The following is a 15,847-nucleotide window of genomic DNA, read 5'->3' as shown; positions in this document are numbered from 1 at the left end:
TGATATTGAAAAATTTTCAAGTCTAGATCACTTGAAAACCTTCTGTTTGTTTTCAAATGTGTATGACAGCGCTTGATTTTACAGGCTCATATTACAAAATTATTATAGGTTTTGAGAAGCACATGCATCAACAACTGTAACAAATTTTCATTTTTGGCTATTGGCTAATGAGAGCAAGACACTGGATCTCCAGCCAGACACCAGATGTTTTTACTGAGAGAGAGAGAGAGAAAAAAAAAAAGAGCATTAGGAGCTTTTAAATCTTACATTATTACTTTGATCATATAAGAAATAATTGTGACATTTCATGCTTGGAAGTGTATCACGGGGGCTTTCCTTCATATTGACACTATATGTTACTGAATGGATCTGAATGGATACTGAATATATAACCAGTTTAAAGGACCTGAAAATTAAGTGACAGCCAAGAGGGATATTTTGAAGTTTGAAACGATCCCTATATAAATAGAACGGATCAGCATAACTTTGGGATAAAATTAGCCGACAGTTTGTGCACTCTGCAGCATGTGGCTGTTTGCTTGGTGCTGCTCTCCTGATAAATCACAACAAAGCTTCCAGAGGGAGAGGAAGGATGGACGGCACCGCTGCCCCTGTCACTAAATCTGGAGCTGCCAAGTTAGTTAAGAAAAATTTCCTTGAGGCTCTAAAGTCAAATGATTCTGGAAAATTGAAGGCTATTTTAGTCCAAAGGCAAATAGATGTGGACACAGTTTTTGAAGTTGAAGATGAGAATATGGTTTTGGCGTCTTATAAACAAGGTAAAAAAGATAGGTGTAATTGTAAAATTAATAGAAAATGAATTTTAAAAAATGTACAGCCTCAGTCATCCTGTGTAAATCAGTAGCTTGTATTGTTTCTTTTTCTATTTATTTAAAAAATACTTCTGATTTGCTGTTTTCTTTCTTTTTAAACTAGAATGCATCATGGGCTAATATATATATTTATTTCTTTTCTTTTCTTTCTCCACCCTGTGCCTAGAATTTAAAATTCTGAATAATTATATTTAGTAATGCACTGTTTCTAACTTTTTTCTATGATGATATAGAATAAAGAAAAGAAAACATCTGTACATTATGCTTAAACAGACTGTTGAAACCTAGTATGGAAAATGCGGCTGGCTTGGGGACAGGCTGCTAATTTTTCATTAACAGCAACTTAAAGATATATCATGTGTATATCCCTGTGAATTAAAAAGAGGACCCCTCCCCCATATGGCGGGTTAATGAATGGACAAAGCTTTTGCACAGCCTCCTGGATGGTCCTCATCATTTTAATGAGTTTTCAGTTCAGGCACAAAAAACAGGCTCAGAAAAACCAAAGTTAACTTTTTTCCTGGACTATAATAATAGATCAAGATTGTAGATGTACTTAACAAAGAATATCTGCCGTATAGTAAGAACTAGGAAAACAAAAATTGGAACAGAGTTTTTTTTAGTAAGGGATTTTTCTGGAATCCATGTTTAATAAATCAGAAAGAAATTAGAAGTACACTGATTCTGATTTCCCAAATCAACTAGTTACTGGGGAAACTTGAGTAGTTAGGCCGTCTGGTGAGTGGACTGTGAACAGACACCCTGCTGAACATCACTTCTGTTTAAACAAAATAGACGATAAGGTCTTGTGTATAACATTTAGAGAGATAGTAATTATTTTTTATGTTTGAAGATGTTTTCTGTTCATACATGAATCATCAGTGCCATCCATTTCCAGACACAAATGCTAATGGTATATATTTCTACATTAATTTACTGTCTCAAGATTGTCAGCTCTGAAGGGAGTAAAGAATAGCTGATGCCAGTTACTGTGTTTGTGATTTTAACTTGAGAGTTTTATGATGAATTGGCATTGCTATTTTGATTGGAAGATAAAGGAAGGGTCTGTTTTTTTTAAAAAAGTTGATGGGGACTTGTTAAAAAAATTGTATACTGTGTAATTAGAGATTGCTTTCATCTCATGACTTTGTTCAGTGAAAGAATGTCTGAATGCTAACTTAATTTTTAAGGTGTTTTTAAAAATTTATATTTGTGCCCAGTGTGAAATAACTCAGGTTCAAGTCGGAGGGTAATTTATTCCATCCTGTGTTGCAAAGACTGCCTGTTCTCATCCCTTGAGCATGCCAAGTTGCACAGATCATTCGAAGATTCTGAGGTTATGAGAAAGATTTTTTTTTTTTTTTGGTGGTAGGGAGGAGGAAAAGTTGTGGACTAATGGGGACAAAACTATGCTATCTACCCTAAATGAGTCATTGTGCAGTATATGCATGTACCTGAAACAACACACTGTGCCCCACAACTATGTACAAGTAAATGTTAAAATATTTCGAAGAAAAAGAAAATTTTAGGTGCAGGTCTCAGGAAGCATGGTGTTGTTTCTTCTGCCCCCAGTGATGTCATAAGCCCTGAATGAGAAGAAAATGTATTTTAAATTCTTCTTGTCAATATTTAAATTCTTCTTTTCAATATGAGCTGACTCCTGTGGTCCTCACAGAGCTAAATTTTCGTTCACACTACTGGGTGTTTTTATGGACTGTGGGATGTGGCTTTCAATTAGGGAGATAGAAAATTATACAGTTCCATTCTTATGTATGCCAGGTGGATGTGTGCAGAGAAATAATAGAATTTGTGGTTATATCTTCAGGGTTTATGTGTGAGATCACTTGTGCGTGTGTGTGCGTGCACGTGTGTGGAAAGAAAAACACTCTGTTTAACATGAACATGATTATAAGAATGTCTCTTTAGTCCTAAATCTGGGTTAAAGCCTCATCTTTTTCAAAGTTTCTTCAAATCTTTTCACATAATTCCAGGCTAATTATCAATCCTTTTAGTATTTCATTTAGGAATGTAAGGGATATATAGAATCCTAGTTGCAAGCCAAACAAAGTAGATATAAGGTGGTTATAATAATTTCTTAAAGTCACAAACAAATTCTCAGGGCACAGTGTGGAGCTGAGTGGTCTACGTTGTTAATTAGTTAGTTCCTTTCTGAATACTTCTAAGGAATAGGACCCATTTCTGTGTGGCCTTGAAGGGTATGTGGCTGAATTAAACTTTGTGAAACTTTATTAAATCAAAGCAGACCTTTTGGACGTTGAGCGTTGTTGAACCGCTATGTGTTAAAACACTCTCTGGCTTTTTAAAACACTTTTGAAAAGCTCTACACAGAAAAGTGTACAAATCATGAGTATGCGGCATGGTTAATTTTCACAAGATAAACAAACCTGTGTAACCAACATCCCGATGAGGAAACAGAATGTTACTGTTTACTTTTAAAGTAAGGGAGTATTCAGGTTTTAGTTATTTTTGGCTTAATAAGAAAGGCAATGTGTAAAACCTATAACAGATATCATGCTACTTTTAAATTTTCTTGTGTAATTAATAATATACTTCTATGTTCAACATTTGATTGTCCAGTAGAAGATTAATAGTGGTACAATCAATTCTAAACCATTTTATTTCTATTAGAACACATAACATTTTTCCTAGGATTTCAAAAGGTGACCAAATTTTATTTCTAAATACATCTAACTCAATATAAAAATTGGTGTATAATTTTTGGAAAGGTAACTCAGAAATTTGCTGGTGAAGAAATCAACTTAGGATCTAAATATTGCTCCCCCAAATCTACAATCTAATTGGTACAACAATAACCAAAAGTGGACCTCATAAGCAAATATAAAATGTGGATTTTGTGAGGAAGATAGAACAAAGCTATTAGGTTACAGAGAAGTCTGGAAACTTATGTCATTGAATGGCTTCTTTTACCAGTCCAACAGAGAACAGCTTTAGAAGTCAGCCTCCAGAGCTCATGTTCAAACTGTGGGTCCTGTCTTTTGCCAGCACCTAGTAATAATTCTTAAAGTTAGAGAGATCTCATTATTTTTTCAAGTTATTTTAAGTTTCATAATCAAATAATCAGACAAAATCATGTTTTTCTTGGCATCTGGCTGCTACGGGGATCTAAACCCGTGACTTTCGTGCTATAACACTACACTCTAATAAAATCATGTTTTATTAATTAAAAATAAAAACAAAAAGGAAAAGAAAAGAACTTCTCTCGCACTTTGTAAAGCACACATTAAAAATGTACTGGTTGGCGTTTGAGAGAATTCCCAGGGAATAGCAGAGATATGGATCTCAAAAATGAAGACAAGTAAGCAAAATTGCATCTACTAGATGATCACTTTAAAATAGAAATGACCTAAAGAAAACATAAATACAAGAACAACTTTTTAACTGCCAAATGCAATAAGTAATTGAATAGTCAAGGAATGTCAGTGATATGTAGTTTATTATGAGACAAGTACACAGTACTCAGAGTGAAAGCAAACGCAAAAGAAATCTTTAAAAAAACACCTCAAAGGCTCCTCCTGATGACCTGCATAATGGAAACACGAATGAATGTCCATATGGCTATTCCCAAAGGTTTTCCAAGTACACATTTTGATTCTCCTTCACATTTATGAGTTTTGGCTCATTAATGACACAGGCAGAATATCATACTTATCTCTTGTATGAAATGCCCTAGTCAGCAAGGTTAATCAGAGTCCTTTTATTAATCAGTGTAATGCACTTTAAACTCTTCGTTTACAGCCCACAGCTGCTGGTTCCTTGGTTGGTAGTCGTATTTTTAATTAAAATAACCAATGAATGATTTCACTTGAAAACTTTCTGGCAGGTACTCTATCTACTTTTCTTAGTAGCAACTGCTGTCCAAGTATCTTGAAAGCTCTTATTTCCACTCTCCTAATGAATACTCTCTTTATCACCTAATTTTCCTCTTTGCCAGAAATTCACTCTCCTGCTTTCCTATTACTATCTTAGTGTTCTTTTCCCTTCCTAGATGTTCAAACTTTTTTCTTTTAAGTCTTACATTTCAAGCTTTTTTTCTCCCTGCTCTCCCAGAGGAACTCTGTCAGTTATCCTGAATATACTAGCTATTAAAAAATAGCCAAGAATTGTGCTTCAGCCTGTAATCCTTCAGGACTGTGTAAATACATGGACACAGCAGAGCTAATGTCTGCTAATCCAGCCACAAGCAGCGTGTGTAACCTTTGGCTGTAATAGTAGTAACAGGCTTCTCGTGTGTGGGGTTCTTTTGACTCAGATAACATTGTAGTTGGTAACTGTTACAGAGCCTGGGCTTAGCTGAAGGTTTGCTAGAGAGGTGTATACCCTCCCCAGACACTGGAGCAGAACCAATCTCATCTTCCAAAAGATGGCCAAAACACTTCGCTCCTCACCATATTTCCTCAGCTAGGTGGCTTCCTACCCAGCTACTCAGTCATATCTCTTTGATTTCAGGTTTAAATTAAGCGCATGTACCCACACATACACACACAGAGGATTACTCTGCATATTTTTGCAGGAGTAAAACTTCTGAAATTCCTTTAGAATTTTTTAGCTACAAGTAATATCAGTTTGGAGGTGAACTGCATGTAGCCTTCAGATCATAGATGGCTATTTAAAAATTTTGGAGAGACTGAGTTTAAGAGTTTGAGTTGATCTCTGTCAGTTCTAGTCCTATGAACATGGGTATTTCATACTACTTAACCTCTACCAGACTAATCATCCTTATTTGTAAAATGGAGCCTTTGACAAGACCCTCTCTAAGTCCCCTGCATGCAATTAAGTTCTCTACATAATGAAGTCATGCAGGGGAAATTATGTAAACAGTTTACATATTGTGGTCTGGGGAAGGTAAAAAGTGACTGTCAATACTAGAAATCCACATGGGCCTGGCTCCTTATTTGTGAGTTCTCTGTGAGATTCGTGCATAGGGAAAAGAATCTGTACTTCACTCTCTTCTTCTCAGTTGAGCCCCTTGCTCAAGCAGAGCTCTTCTGCGAGGAGCCATGACTGCACACGTGCTCAGCTGTGGGATAAAGTATGAGTGGTTTACCCGAGAGGGAGGTGCCAGCTTCTTCATGCCCCCTCAGCTCCCACGGGCTTTGTTTCCTGCTTCCACCCCACCCCATCCTGTGTGCAGTTTCAGCACACAGTAAAAGGGCAGTCTGGCATCTGCAGAGGTGATCAGAGGGGGCCTTTGAAAGGCAAATGCTAAGAATAAATCACATTCTAGGTTTTGAAGCCCTAGGAAAATTCTGTTGTGAGAAGAAGGGAGAGTGTAAAAGATGAATCAGCCTGATCACTTAACTGTGTTTCTAGCATGCTGTGACCATTGGTGATTATATTTGAGGGGACAAATTCTGATCTCTTGACATATCAGTATGTTAATAGGTGCAACATTTCATCTGCAGTTTTTGAAGAAAGCTTTACCTTGGGTTTGATCCTCCGTGAGAATGAGTATACTTATTTCTACGTTTGCTACACAGTGGCCTGTGGCCCCAGCCTCATTTTAAGGCAGGATTGTATGTGGGTGGCCCTTTTGCTATGGGTGGCTCTTTTCTCTGCTTAAAGCAGCAGGCTTTCCTGTTATGCTCTAGCTGAATTATACAGAAGCCCCTTCCCCACATTACCGCCAAAGTTCTGCAACACAGCTTTAAGGTATACTTCAGCATGCCCTGAGGCATGGCTGTATGGGAATAGGACAGACTGTCATTTCTCTATTTTAGCTCTCCAGGAGCTAAGGTATCTCGTTGCCACCCATCTTCACACATTCCCATCCAGGAGAGGTGAGTTGTAGACACAATTCCATTCTGGGGGTCGGCTGATTCCAGGACCTGGTAGTCTGCGAGTCTGAGTTACCAGTGAATGTTTATGATTATAGAAGACACAGATGAAACTGACTGAGAGGCCAAGGTTGACTGATTTGTGTAATAAATGAGCAGGGTAAATTCTCTAGGTGCCGGTAGGAGTTTAGGAGGAAGAAAAAAACCAACAAACAAATGCATTTTCATGTCACAGATGTGACATACTATAGATGAATTCGGGATCTTCTCCTTTTCTTGTGATTTGTGAAGCAGGCTTGGAGCTAAACCTGTTCTGCTTCCACAAAGACAGAGACAGATGGAAACTCTGCATTGCGTGTATTCTGAGTCCACGAGTTTGGGCTGAGGCAGGCAACTTATGACTCCTGTAGGCTGAAAAAGTGTCAGTTTTCTCATCTGGAAAAATGAAAGGCTTGGACTGAATAATCTTCCCTCCAGTGCTAACATTCTGTGTTTCTTTGATTTTACATCAAAATGGTGTTTTCTTAATCAGCTCTCTGCTGCTTCCTTCCCAACATCATTTCTCTTTCCATTGCAGAAGCAGGTGTGAGTTTCCAATCAGTCACCACATAGAGCTGCCTAATCTTTGCTGCTAACCAGCAGGCAAAACCCGTCCCGGTTTTCAGATCTGGAACCAGCTTCTTTCTAAGATACTTAAAAAAGACTGTCTTTGCAAATTGCATGTTAAGGAAATTTGAATATTAAAATGGCTGATTAAGTATTGGTGTTAATGTGATTTATTCATTTTCAAAAGTAAGTTATATACCATTTAGCTTGGGAACTCTGCTTGCTTAGAACACAGATTCAATGAACATAGCCAAATAGAAATGTACACACAATACACACACAGACATTGTGTGTGCATATCTATCTAAACACACACAACACATTCACACACTAGAGGCATGGGGTTGATACTCCCCAGCTCAGACTGTCTGTGATACTACTTAGCTCTGCCAGGGAAAGGCCTTATCACCAAATATCATCCCTCTCGTTATCTGGAATCTCAAATTAGTATCTTAAACCTTAATTGTATTAGCCGAATCCAGTTTCCTACATAAATTCAGATAATCTTGAGAGGGATCACACTTTAAACAATTCTCAGTCCATTAGACCTTAGTGTGAAACTGCAGATTTTAAAGAACAGATTTGGATAAGAGGAAAGGTGGGAGTGAGGGAGAGCAAGATGGCCTTAGAATTCTGAATGGAATGAAAAAGGGATTAGGGATGTGTGTGTGTGTGTGTGTGTGTGTGTGTAGCTAGGTTTAATTATACTTATTTATATAAAAAGTAATATATGCACAAATTACTAAATTTAAATGTTACAAAGGGGGAATTGATGAACAAGTACATCTATGTCCTTGTCCCCAAGCCACACAATTCTTCTTGGAGGCCACCACTGTAACCAGTTTCTTCTTCTAGGTGTTTACAAATATATTTGCATAAGGCTGCATAGTATGCCTACTGTTCAGTATGTACCTCTGCTTCTCTCACTCAATGATGTATCTTGAAATTTTTCCATTTCAGTCTATTCAGAATTGTCCCATTCTTTTTTAATGGCAGTATAGTATTTGATTGTATGGATATACCATAATTATTTGAACTGTCTCCTATTGAAGAGCACTGAGGTTGTTCCCAGTCACTTAGCCATCATGAACAATGCTGTAGTGCAGTGCATATTCTTGTATGTAGGCCGTGTTGCCACGTTGCTAATTCCTAGGAGCACCTTTCACAGAATATGCTGCAAACTGTGTTTCTCTGAAGTTGTGGAATATAATGGTCTTTTAGGGCATTTCACACCTGAGTGACTAAACTTGTTGGATAAATACCAAGGAGTGCACGTATGCAGTGCTTTTCACCAAAATGAGAGAGTCTTAATACCTGATCATCAGGCCCACTTTTAATGTGGTTGTCATCCTCAGAGTGCCCTCTAGTTGCTTATCATTTCTTGTGGTGCCAGAAGTAATTATAATATTCTAGACTATTCTGGCCTCATCTAACCAGTGAAGAAGACAACTTTTACTTCTCTTGTTCTGAGTACTTCACTTTTATTAATGTAGCTTAAGATCGTGTTCATTTTTTGGCAGTTCTATCCTACTGTTGGCTCATTTTGAGATTACTGTCAACTTAAAACCCTGCATCTTTTCTGAAATAAATGACCATCAAACCATATTCTGCTTACCTTGTACTTGTAAGTAAAAATTTTATAACCCGAAAGCAAACGTTGGATTTAACCATGATAAAATTTATATTGTTGCTTCAGCCCTAGACTATCTTCTAGGCTGCAGAGCTATCTCTGCAACTTATCTTACCATCAGCGTTTCATCTTTCTGTACCTATTTTTTATTTCTCACTCGTAGTGAACTTAAACGCTACTGTTGTATGTATTGACTTTGAAAGAAGGTTTATAAAGTCATCACTGTTGTAGTTTGTCAAATATGGAAATTGGTGGAGACTTGTAGAAAAAAGGATTAGCTCAGTGTACAGAAGTCAGAGGTCCGAGGGAGAAAGGAGAAATACGAGGGGGGTGGGGTGGGAAGAGATAGAGAGAATGAACATCTCCAACAACTAATGGAAAAAAATTTATCTAAGAGATCTCAGTTCTAGGAGCAACTGTACTCCTCCCAATTAATTAATTTGTGTATAGCTGTGGGCATAGTTAATTTTGCAACACATCTTGTTTTCCTGTTTATTTTGGCTGCTAGGAAGTTCAAAGGCAGATTTGCAGTGCAGTTCTAGCGTACAGGACACTGTGTATATTTCATGTACCTATCTTGCTCTTGATTTCTTTTTATTTTTCTACCTTTCTTTTCTTTGCCCTTATACTCTAGATCATTAAAAAAAAATCTTATATTGTGTAAAATTTGTGAGTTGCCTTAAATTCTTCTTTGAAAAGAGATATTGTATAAACCAGCAGGCAGGCAAATAAAATCTTAACATGACAAATTTAAAAAAAAATGTTAAACACATTCACGCCTTCGATTGACAACTATAGGGAGAGAGAACTGGGATGGAATAAAACTTATAAGCTTATGCCTAATAGCTTTGGATTTATTCAAGACAAACTCTCAGTAATTGAGAGTTAAAAAAAATTCCTCAAGAGTCTCATGTAACTCACCATGTAAAACAAAATACAATCATATAAAGGATGGTCTCAAACTCAAATGCCTTCGAGACCCAGGAAAGTAAAGTAAATAAAGGAGCAAGGTAATAGGGAATAGTAGAGACATTGAGAACGTGAGAAAGCCTGTCTCTTTTAAGTACATCAAAATATGCTACTGAACAAAAAATTTGCAGACCCGTTAACTACTGGTCTAAAACCTTTGAATCAATTTTTCCCTAATTTTAAAAATGTGACAAAAATAAAATATTTTGTAAAAATCCTCACAAAACTGGGAGAAATCTTAAGTCAAGAAGTTACAAACCTTCTTTTCTTTTCTTTTTTAGGTTATTGGTTGCCTAGTTATAAATTAAAGTCTTCCTGGGCAACAGGCCTACATCTGTCGGTCTGGTTTGGTCATGTGGAATGTCTTCTGGTGCTACTGGACCACAATGCTACAATCAACTGTAGACCCAATGGGAAAACTCCTCTCCATGTGGCTTGTGAAATGGCCAACCTGGATTGTGTTAAGATCCTCTGTGACCGTGGTGCAAAGCTCAATTGCTACTCCTTGAGTGGACACACAGCTTTGCACTTCTGTACAACTCCAAGCTCCATTCTCTGTGCCAAGCAATTGGTTTGGAGAGGTAAGCCTTTCTGGGTGGGCAGCATCATTCTCTGATTGCACACTAATGGCTTTGAGATTTGGTGATTCCTACCCACCTCAAGCAATGCAGTAGGCATTCCCCATGCATTAAGCTGAGTTCAGGGGGCCCTAAAAATACACATACATATATGTGTTTAGTACTGTTAGCTCAGGGCATTCAGTGATAATCACATTGGCATCTTGTTATTATTTTTTAACTGTAGGAAGCTCATTAATTTACTCGTTTACTTAACGAATATTTTTTTAGCTCCTACTATGCATCAGGTAATGTAACTAAGTAAAAAAGAAAAAAATAGTTCCTTCCTTCAAAGAGCTTATATCTTAGTGAGGGAGATCATATTAACAAAATAAATTCATAAATATGCAATTATTAATTGGGGAAATCTGAAGGAAGAAACAAAAAGTACAGTCATGTATCTCAATAACGGGGATACATTTTGAGAAATGCATGGTTATGGGGGTACATTTTGAGAAATTTCGTGGTTGTGTGAACATCATAGAGTGTACTTACACGAACAGAGATGGTGTAGGCTCTGTACACTGAGGCGATATGGTACAGCCCATGGCTCCTACGCTTCAAACCTGTATGGCATGTTACTGTTCTGAATACTGGAGACGATTGTAACACAATGGTAAACATTTGTGTATCTAAACATATCTAAACATAGAAAAGGTACAAAAAAAATACAAAATATAAGATAAAATAAGATACACATGTATCGAACACTTACATGACTGGAGCTTGCAAGACTGGAAGCTGCTGTGGATGAGTCAGTGAGTGAGCAGTGAGTGAGTGTGAAGGGCTGGGACTTTCTGCACACTGCTGTACACTTAAAACTCCGTACACTTACACGACACTAAATTTCTAAAAACAATTTCTCTTTCTTCAATAATAAATTGACCTTAACTTATTGTAATTTTTTTACATTATAAACTTTTTAATTTTTTAAAACTTTTTGACTCCTTTCTAGTAACACTTAGCTTAAAACACAAACACATTGCACAGCTGTACAAAAATATTTTCTTTCTTTATATCCTTATTCTGTAAGTTTTTTCCTACTTTTAAATTTTTAAATTTTGTTTTTACTTTTTAGAAGTTTTTGGTTACAAACTAAAACACAAATACACCCACAAGCCTAGGCCTACATAGGGCTCATCCATATCGCCATCTTCCCCTTCCACATCTTGTCCTGCTGGGAGGTCTTCAGGGCCAGTAATACACATGGAGCTGTCATCTCCTGTGATAACAATACCGTCTGCTGGAATCCCTCCTGAGGGACCTGCCTGAGGCTGTTTTACAGTTAATTTTTTTTTCTCATAAGTAGAAGGAGTACACTCTAAAATAAAATTATTAAAAGTATAGTATAGTAAATACATAAACCAGTAGTCACTTATTATCATTATCAAATATTCTGTACTGTACATAATTGTACGTGCTATACTTTAATAGACTGGCAGCACAGTAGGATTGTCCACACCAGCAACACAAGAGTAATGTGTTTTGCTGTGTTACAACAGCTGTGACATCACTAGACAACAGGAATTGTTCAGCTCTATTATAATCTTTGGGACCACTGTCGATATATGCAGTCCGTCGTTGACCGCAATATATTTTGGAAGCAGAACTGATAGGATTTGAAAATGAATTAGATGTGGATGGAGGGTAAAGTAAAACAAAGTTCCAAATAACATTCCAAAGTTTCTGGGTTTAGAAAATGAGCACATAGTTATGCCACTTTTTGAGATGGAGAAACTTGAGGAAAAAACATCTATGTGGGGATGATTGTTAAATCAGTATTTTTTTTAAAGTCAGGTTTATAGAGGTTATAATTTACACACCATAAATCTCACAGTAAAATTACTATTTTGGGGAAACACTATTTTTTGAAACCATCACCATTAATTATTTCAAAAAGTTCCCTATTGTCCTTTGTAGTTAATCTCCTCCCCCTCCCCCATACCTTGTCAACCACTGTTATGGAGGTACTTCAAAAAATTCATGGAAAGATTCGTGTTATCTTTTAATTCTATTTTTCCACAAACTTTTTGAAGTACCCTCATATTTACTGTCTCTATAGCTTTGCCTTTTTTTTTCCCCCCAGAATGTCATGTAAATTAAATTATACAATATGTAGCCTTTTGAGTCTGGTTTTTCCCACTTAGCATGACGGATTTGAGATTCGCCCATGAAAGTGCATGGACCAGTAAATCAGACCTTTTTATTGCTGAGAGGTATTCCATTCTATACATGTAACAGTTTATCACTCTTCAGTAGAGGGACATTTGGATTGTTTCCAGTTTTTGTAAATCTTGAAGAAAAGCTGATACCATCATTTGCTTACAGGTTCTTATGTGGACATATTTTCATTTCTCTTGGGTAAATATCTAGGAGTAAAATGATGGGTTGTGTGGTAAATTTATAAGAAACTGCCATGCTGTTTTCCAAAGTGGTTATAGCATTATTTATTTCCACCAGCAATGTGTGAGAATTCCAATCGCTCCTCGTCCTTGCCAGAACTTGCTAATGTGATATTTTTAATTTTAGCCATTCTAACAGGTATGTAACACTATGTCATTGTGGTTTTAATTTGAATGCCCCAAATGATTAAAGATGTTGAGTATTCTTTATGTATTTATTTGTCAGCTATATTTTCACTTTGGTGAAATGTCTGTTTATATCTTCTGTTCTTTTTTTTTTCTTTTAAATGGGTTGTTTGTTTTCTTATTATTGATTTGAGAGAGCTCTTTATATATTCTACATACTAGTTCTTCATCAGTTATGCAGTTTGCACATATTTTTATTCATTCTTTGGCTTTTTATTTTCCTAACAGTGTCTTTCAAAGAGCAGAAGAATTTAATTTTGATAAATTCATTTATCAAATTTTCCTCCTATGGTTTGTGCCTTTTGCATCCTATGTTAGAAATCTTTGATTACCTCAGGTAGCAAAATTTTCTCCTATGTTTTATGCTGAAAGTTTTAAATTTCAGGTTTACTTTTAAGTCTAGTATTCATTTTGAGTTAATTTTTGTGTATGGTGTGAGATGTGGGTTGAGGTCCATCGTTTTTTGTATGCATGCCCAATTGTTTCAACATCATTGATTAAAAAGACAAATTCACCATTGAATTGCCTTGGTATCTTTGTCAAAAATCAATTGGCCATGTATTTATGGGTTTATTTCTGGACTGTAGCTTATTTCATTGATCTATTTATCTATTTTTTGGGTAATGCTCCACAGACTTGATTTCTGTAGCTTTATGATAAATCCTGAAATCAGGTAGAGTGAGTCCTCCTAGATGGATTTTAAACATGTGACATTTCACATCTCTTTGAGACTTCAGAGCAAATAAGTCAAGGATGCATTTGATGTAATAGTATGGATTTCAGAAGAGAGCTCTGGACTAAAGCTTTAACTTTCAGAATTGTTGGCCTATAGATTGTATTTGAAGCCAAGGAAATCAATAAAATCACTCAGATAAAGGGTTTATATAGAGACTAGAGAACACAGTACCAAGCCTCAATGAATTCCAACATTTAGATGTTAGAAGGACGGGAAGGAGCCCATGAAGGATAATGAGATGGAGCGACAAGTGAAATTGGAGAAATCCAAGAGTGGTTTTTGGCAACACAGAGACTAAAAAAGAAGTGGGTTCAAGAAGCAGTGAGTGGCTAGTTGTGTGAATGGCGATAGAAGTTTAGTTGGCTGCTCATTCGGCTAGGTGACAGAGTTATCACTGACAAAAATAGTTTTGGTGAAATGGTGTAGAAGCCAGATTAGAATGGTATGAAGTGTAAATAGGTGGTTAGGAACTAGAGATGGCACATGTAGACAATTGTTGAAAGAAGCTTGGCTGCAAAAGTTAAGAATAGCATCATTGCAGAAGAAGGCAGCGGTGGGGGTCATAGCAAGTATTATCTATAGCTGGAGATAAAAGGCAGCGCTTGAATGCCAAAGGAAATGATTCATAGAAAGAAAAGTTAAAGATGCATGAGACAGGATCACTGAAGTGTTCCAGTCTTTAGGAAGCTGTGATGGGATGAAGTCCAGAGACATCCTCATTTTTAACAGGTGGGCCAAAGTAAAAGATGATTTTGAATGCCAGAACATTCCTAGATTTGGCAGTGGTAAGATGAAAGGGTTCATGTCTGGTGGGGCCTCCCTCCTCAATAATGTATGAGGCAAAATCATCAGCCAAAATATGGGAGGAGAGCAGAGAGCGTGGCAGTTTGATGGGAGGGAGGAAGGAACAGAAAGGTCATCGGAAAAGAATGGGAGAGTATGCTTCCTAGAGAAATGTGGTAAGACTTCTGGACTCGTAAAAGATGCCATAATCTTCTCAGCCTGTGGAAGTTAAGAAGAGAATAATCGTTCTGCGTTATTCTTCTTCTTGCCTGTCCTAGGAAGAGGGCCTAGCCTGGAGAATCACAGACGGGAGTGGCACCAGCTGGAGCTTACCCACATTGCTGTGTGTGCCCATCACCGCCTTTCACGTTTACTAGTTCATTCAGTTTTAGATTTAGTTTTTATTTTTAAATTTAATCATTTTAAACTTTTAAGCTTTTTAAACTTCTAGAAAGTTAAGAAGTTTGTTTAACTATTAACTTTTTAGTTTTTGAAATTTTTAATCTTTTTTTTAATGGTGAGAATATTTAAGATCTACTCTCTGCAAATTTCAAATACAGAATACAGTATTATTAACTGTGGTCATCACGCTGTACATTGTATTTTCAGAACTTATTCATCCTGCATGACTGAAATTTTGTTAACTTTTTATATTGTTGCCTTTTCACGTGACTTCCTCAACCATGAGCTGACAGAGAGCTGCCAACCCTTTCACTCCTCAAAGGCGTCAGTGTTTCTGGCAGGCAGTTATTTCCCATCTCTTTTATCCCTGTCAACAGAGGGAGACTGCATAGAGATCAGAAGTAGTGCAGAGGTCCGGGGAGAGCTTCAGCAGTGCTCCTTGTGGGCCAACACTAACGAATTAGGCTCATACCAATCAAGGAGAAAGAGTGGAAGTCCATTAAAGATTCACTTACTTTTTAGAGCCGTGGCATCAAAGGCCGAATCCATGAAGCAAAGAAAGATAAATTAGAGAAAGCAAAGTGTTCAATTTCTGTGTGTTAAACATCATAAAATTAAAAGGCAGCCATAAAACTGGGAAAAATATTTGAGCCTATATGCAAGGGGCTAGCATCCCTAATCTCAAAATTAAAGGGCATAACTAAGCAAAAAAAAGAAAAAAAGAGAAAAAGAGGGGGAAAAAAGGAGAAGAAAAAAAGGAAAAAAAAAAAAAAAAAAAAAAAAAAAAAAAAAAAAGAACAAAGGGCAGGGGGGGGGAAAAAAAAAAAAAAAAAAAAAAAAAAAAAAAAAAAAAAAAAAAAAAAAAAA

At 36.7% G+C, this 15,847-nt stretch overlaps 1 protein-coding gene across 1 annotated transcript in view; it reads left to right on the top strand.

The window, feature by feature from the left end:
* The first annotated feature begins 452 nt into the window (after nucleotides 1–452).
* Nucleotides 453–15,847, top strand: part of ASB4 (ankyrin repeat and SOCS box containing 4) — a 67,432-nt gene continuing 52,037 nt past the window's right edge. The window contains exons 1-2 of the mRNA XM_008579273.1: nucleotides 453–779; nucleotides 10,136–10,435. Coding sequence (XP_008577495.1) covers nucleotides 593–779; nucleotides 10,136–10,435 — 487 coding nt within the window. The 5' untranslated portion in view covers nucleotides 453–592. The remainder of the gene's footprint in view (nucleotides 780–10,135; nucleotides 10,436–15,847) is intronic.

Source organism: Galeopterus variegatus, unplaced genomic scaffold (assembly GCF_000696425.1).
Source record: "Galeopterus variegatus unplaced genomic scaffold, G_variegatus-3.0.2 Scaffold1850, whole genome shotgun sequence".
Classification (NCBI taxonomy): domain Eukaryota; kingdom Metazoa; phylum Chordata; class Mammalia; order Dermoptera; family Cynocephalidae; genus Galeopterus; species Galeopterus variegatus.
Note: the sequence above shows the minus strand (reverse complement) of the source record. Positions and strands in the feature narration are given on the sequence as shown.